Source organism: Phyllostomus hastatus, unplaced genomic scaffold, assembly GCF_019186645.2.
Source record: "Phyllostomus hastatus isolate PE091 unplaced genomic scaffold, TTU_PhHast_1.1 phas_contig_148, whole genome shotgun sequence".
Lineage (NCBI taxonomy): Eukaryota > Metazoa > Chordata > Mammalia > Chiroptera > Phyllostomidae > Phyllostomus > Phyllostomus hastatus.
This window is the reverse complement of record NW_025333607.1, coordinates 13553614-13559613: the sequence shown is the minus strand read 5'-3', so window position 1 is coordinate 13559613 and position 6000 is coordinate 13553614. Positions and strand designations below refer to the sequence as shown.

The following is a 6000-nucleotide window of genomic DNA, read 5'->3' as shown; positions in this document are numbered from 1 at the left end:
GGAAAGGTCTGGAGTGTGACTTTGTCTTAGCTTCCCCTTTGTCCGCCAGGGAGCAGCTTCTTTCACACAGAACAGCTCCCGAGGCCTCAAGTTCATTCTCCGGGGGACCTTCCTCCCCTCTGTTGTCAGCACACGGCCAAGCTGAGAGCTCTCTGTGACCAACAGGCAGCCCGAGCGGAAGCCCTTTCCGGGGCTTTTTCAGGCGTGATGGAGGAAGAGCAAGGAGAACGGACTGAGGAGGGGGGCTCCCAGCGGGGCCCGCCTCCCGTGCCCAGGCACGGGCTCAGGGGGACACGAGCAGGTGAGCAAAGGCCAGGTGTGGGTGGAGGGGAGAGTCCAGCCCAGACAGCCCTGGAGCCAACAGGCCCCCAACAGGAGTGTCACCCCCTAGGACAGCGCCATAGGATGACAACCACTATGAAGGGAAAATTAGACACCGTACCCCCATACTCAGTGCCCCGAAAACCAGTCGGCCTGCAGAACAGTCCTGGGGAGACGAGGGGTGTGGGCAGGGGAGGCCGAGCTGGATAGGTGCTCGGTGTGAGATTTAATTAGGTGAGAAGCACGTGGAACAGGTTCCCATCACCAACATGCCTCCTTAGAAGTCCGATTACCCACTAACACTCACTCAGCAGCATGAAAAAGGGAGACTCGCCCTGGCTGGCATAGCTCAGTGGATTGAGCGCGGGCTGCGAACCAGCCAGGGCACATGCCTGGGTTGCAGGCCACGGCCCCCAGCAACCGCACATTGATGTTTCTCTCTCTCTCTCTCTCTCTCTCTCTCTCTCTCTCTCTCCCTCTCCCTCCCTCCCTTCCCTCTCTGAAAATAAAATCTTAAAAAAAAGAAAAAGGGAAAGACTGCTGTAGATTCAAGGGGGCAAGGTGGGACCCCCACTCAAGGAAACCAACTATAAAAGCACATTGTGAAGCCGGTCAAGGAAACTCAACTATAAATCGGTATTAGATGTGACTAAAGAACTATTGTTAATTTTGGGGGGGTGGATGATAGTCATGTGCCTGTGTAAGAAAATGCTCTTCTGAGAGATGCATCGTGCAGAGTAAAATGTCATGATGTCTGTGATTTACTTCAGCAAGAAACAGTAAAACAGGTATGGTCAAATACTAAAAGGCGATCAATCGAATTGATATATAGGGCTCCCATAGGGCCTTTCCGATGTCTTTTCTGAAGAACAGAGGGGTCAGATGGTGTCCGGACTGTCCACAGCGGGCTATGTGAATTCTCAAGGTCAGCCCAGCCCATAAATCGAAGGGCAGGGTGGGTGTATGAAGGAAGACGTCTCTCGGGAACTGGGACCTCGGGGGAGAAGAGCAGACGATCGTGGGCTGGGTGGGGTGGGAGGGCCTCGTCCCTGAGCCAGGGGCGGGGGCAGCGGCAGGCTTGGGGCCTGCAGCAAACTAAAACACCGAAAGCGGAGAAGATGCCGGGCATCGGAGAAGCCTGGCGGCTTGAAGTGAAGGAAGAAGGAAGTCAGCCTGGCCAGGCGGAGAGGGCACAGCTGGCTGAGGAAGGGAGGACTCTCTCCCGTGGACCCTCGGCCCCGACTCAGGGGAGCAGCCAGCACCCAGAGGAGGTGAGGAGCCAGCGTGAGACCACCAGCAGCCTTGCCAGCCGCGGTGGGCAGACAAGCACAACCCTGCAGGGCCGGGCTGCCGAGAGCCCTGACGTCGTGGGGGCCTTGGTGGGAAGAGCCCCGTCGCCCGTGGAAGGGCTGTCTGTCTGTCTGACTCCGCCAGCCCTGCTTGAGCTGCTCCTGCAATTCTGCACAATTATGATAAGCCTCGCCCCAGCTGGCGGATGTGCGGGGAAAGCTAATGCGTGACGCTGAGCTGTGGCGGCAAAGGGAGCTTGCTGGAGGTGGCCTTGCTGGTGTGGAATGACCTAGAACGTTCCGCACACCCTGACCGCCTCCCACCCGTGCTCCCGGAGGTCTCCTGGAGTCCGGGAGCTGCCCGGTGGCACGTGTCCCCTTATGTTTGCTGGTGACAGAACGAGCCATGCCTTTAGGAGGCTGCATGTCTGGGCTCCTCAGGCAGGAGAGGACCCAAGGGCCCCAGTGGGAGGGTGACCCAGACCCTGCAGCTGTCTCTCTGGGCTGACCTGAGCCTCCCACTGAGCTGCCTTGCTCTCCTTAAAGAAGCTGGGGAACCCAAGGGCTCCCCTAGGATTCTCTGCACAAGGCAAAGACCCAGGGACTCGGGAGTCGGCCCCCTGGAGGCAACAGCTCCCTCCACTCTTGTCGTCATGTTGTGGGGGCGGGGGTGGGGGGTGGAGCCTGGGGGCTCAGCAGGGACCCCTAAAGGTGCCACATCTTCTCCAGCCCCTCACATCACCCCCCCAACCCCAAAGAGGCACTCGAATGCATCTGCCACAAGCACTGTCCGCCTGGGGCCTCTGCCCAGAACTGCCCCTCGCAACCCACGCAAACCCCACCCCCCACCGTCCTGGAAACTCCTCTGTCCAGGGAGCCCATGCTCTGCAGGGCCTCCTCTCCGGCAAAGGAAGGGACAGAGTTTTCATCGGCTGAGCGCCGGCTCGGTGCCCAGCCCGCTGGGTAAAACTAGGCTCTGGGGGAACGAGGAGAGCAATGTGCAAGTCGGGCCGGGGCCGGTGGAGGGGGCTCCGTTTTGATTGACATGGAGTATTATATGGGTTTCAGCTGTACGACAGGGTGGTTCGACATTTATACCCCTTACGGTGGGATCACCCCATGAGTCTAGTTACCATGCATCACCATACAAAGCTGTTACGGTATTATCCCCCCACGTTCCCTAAGCCACCCCTTCCCTCCCATGGCTGGTTTATCTTATAACCGGGAGTTTGGGTCTCCCGTGCCCCTTTGCCTGCTTCACGCGGCCCCCACCCCCCTTCCCTCTGGCCCTCACCAGTGTGTCCTCTGTCTCAGGGTCCCGTTCTCTCAACAGGACAAGCTCAGGGTGGGATGGGAGCCTTCCTGGAAACCCACATGGGAGGGCTGTGGACCTGGAGAGACCCGTTTCCCCTGCCACACAGCCACTCCTGGGGACACTGAAGGGGCCACACCGGAAGGCAGCGCCTCCCACTTCCTTAATCCGGGGAGAAGAAAGGAGCACGATACAAATTCTAAGGTGTTTGAGAGAAAGTCCAGGTGCCGTGGGGATCTTCAACCTCACTCGCAGGCTGTATTGGGAGGAATCCTCAGGACAACCCGTACGTGGGGCTGAGACCCCCAAAGCAAATGCCGTTTTGTAACGAGACTACTTTTCTGGTTCCCAGATCATCCCCTAAAGTAGCTGGAGCCTGTAGGCCTGAAAAATAAAGCTACCTGTTGCATGGCACATATAACATAGCCCTTTAAATGCACATACACAGCTGTGCTACATTCGCAATGTGAGGGGGACTCGGTTCGCAGCACTTTGTTTTGAAAGAAAGGGATGGCGTGGGGACTTGTACCTGGTCGGTGGGCCTCAGACTCACCCCAGGGGGGCCGACAGGGGCAGGCTGGTGGCCCGTGGGCTGTCTGAGGGTGGCTGGGTGCGCCCCTGATGAGTTCTGATGGAAGTGCTCTGGCAACGAAGCTCCCCTGTACCCCTGGCTGGACAGGAGGGACCCCTCTTCCCCCGGGACCCACAGGCTGGCGACACAGAGAGAGCTCCTTCTCTGCCTTCAGATGAGCTGACTCCCCCTGCAGTGGCAAGGGCCTGAGCCCACCTCCCCCTGCAGCTTAGCGCCCACCACTGCTTGCCCACTGAGCCCCGGGAGACCCAAAGGCAGCACGACAGCTGACTGGTGTTCCGCCATAGTTGATGGTCCTGCTCCTACGAAGAACGTTCGACCTGCTCTACTTCTGGATTTGAAAGTTACTCCTCAGTCAGAGGCCCAGGCCTGCCTGTGTGCTTTCTCACCAGCAGCTCTTCGTAATGCACCGAGTGTGGAGCCCCTCACCCACACACACCCCCAGGCGATGGCAGGGGCGGTAAGGCCCTTGGGAGGTCATCAGGGTTAGATGAGATCTCGAGGGTGGGGCCCCCACAAAGGGGATTAGTGCCCTTGTAAGCATCACCAAAAGGCCCTGGCCAGTGCAGCTCAGTTGGTTGGAGCATCGCCCTGTAACCGCACGGCCACGGCTTTGATCCCTGGTCAGGGCGCACACCCAGGTCGTGGGTTTAATCCCTGGTCCAGGTGCGTGCAGGGGGCAGCTGACTGATGCTTCTCTCTCGCATGGATGTTTCTCTCTCTAAATGCAATGGGAAAAAAAAAATGTCTTTGGGTGAGAATTTTTTTAAAAAGAATCCTGAGAGGGCTCACTTCCTGTCTGCTGTCCATGCCAGAGTGCAACCAAGAAGTCAACTGTCTGTGACCTAAAGGAGGGTCCCCACGAGGACCCAGACGTGCTGGCACCCTGATCTCGGACTTCCAGCCCCCAGAACGGTGAGAAATGAATGTCTGGTGTTCATCTACAAGCCGCCCAGGCTGTGACGCTTTGTTACAGCGGCCCGAGCTGACCGAGAGGTTCACCTTCCTCTGCACTGCACGTCTGAGGTCTGCGTACGAGAACCGGCTCTGTCCCCACCCGCCCATCAGTACCTGAGGCTGGGACATCTACTTTCCCACCAGCCAGGCAACCCCTGTGTTCAGCCGTGAGCAAAACCAGCCCGAACTGCGTTTCCCCTGGAGCTGTTTGTCAAGTAAGAATTCCCCTCCGCGATAATCTTCCTGTAGACTGGGCAGCCGCCGAAACACACTGCGGCCATTTCTCCCGTCTGAAGGTGAGGAAGCACGGCCCCTTCTCCCAGCAGCCCCCCCACCACCCCCTTCCTGGGAGGGCTGCAGGGGCCCCTTTCCAGAAGGAGGCTGCCCCGAAGCTGTCTGCCCAGAAGCCGTTCCTCCAAGGAATCCACCCACAGTTTCCATCTCTCCACAGCTTTGCTCCGAGTCATTTCCCAAGAACATCTTCTTTCCTAAAGCAGGGAAAGCCCAGGGTACTGCCCGGATTGCATACCCCGGGAGAAAGGCCAAACTGTTTTGGTTCACATCTTCCATTGAGTTCTGTCCATCCCTGGGGTCAATTCAACGCTGCTGAAAGGGAGCCCGGGCTCCCCAAACACTCGGGCGGGCGGGACAGGCCAGGATCTCAGGGAACAATGCCAGGCGAGGCAGACAGGGATGAGCCACGAAGGATGAGCTCCACAGAATTGTAAAGGAGGGGAGAAAAGAGGCAGGCAGGCAGGCCGGCGGGGGTGGGGGAGGGGGTCACCGAAGTCCGGAAGCCTGGGTCAGACCAACGTGCAGCACAGCCACTGCAAAGGAAGGACACCGGGTGAGCCCCGCTCCTCCGGGAGCTGGCGTGACTCTGCCAGACGCTCTCCTCGCCCCAAGGACGTGAGCTTGTTCTGGCCCTGCCCCCAGCAAGCGCCTTGCTCAATGAGAGGAAGCCCTTAACTAAGTCGCCCCTAGGACAGGGCACTGCAGAAATGTGACTTAGGAAAAGCGTAGACACAAAGGAACTTCCAAAACGAGGTGTGTGTGTATTCATATATACATGTAGCATAAAATACATGTGATATAAAATATATGGTTTATATATATATGTAAAAAATGCGCATGCACACACTCAACAAGTTCAACACCATTGTCTGGTATTAGTAGGCACCCACAGGTTTGTTTCTAGGAAGGGCTTCCTCAGACCCCTCGAAGGGGTCAATGGCATCCGCGCTTTAGAGGAGGAGAGAGAGTGGCTTTGCCCAGACAACTTGGCAGGGCCAGGAAACACCTGGTCCTCCGGTTCCTCGGCCTCCCGAGCAGGTCAAGGGCAACGCCTCCCTCGGGGCCGGACCCTCGGGACATTCCCTCCCTGCACCCTGCGGCCTCTGCTGCCCCAGGCTGCAGCCCCGCCAGCGGAGGGGGTGCCAGGAGCTGTCTGCGTGGGACATCGTGTGACCTGTGCACAGGGAGACGTCATTTCGTTTGCATCTCCATTCTACTCTGTTGCAGTTTAATCT

General features: G+C 58.2%; 1 protein-coding gene across 1 annotated transcript in view; it reads right to left on the bottom strand.

The window, feature by feature from the left end:
• Positions 1-1059: 1059 nt before the first annotated feature.
• The window catches only part of CAPN8 (calpain 8), a 44589-nt gene continuing 39648 nt past the window's right edge, over positions 1060-6000 (bottom strand). Inside the window, exon 21 of the mRNA XM_045860619.1 lies at positions 1060-5298. Coding sequence (XP_045716575.1) covers positions 5275-5298 — 24 coding nt within the window. The 3' untranslated portion in view covers positions 1060-5274. The remainder of the gene's footprint in view (positions 5299-6000) is intronic.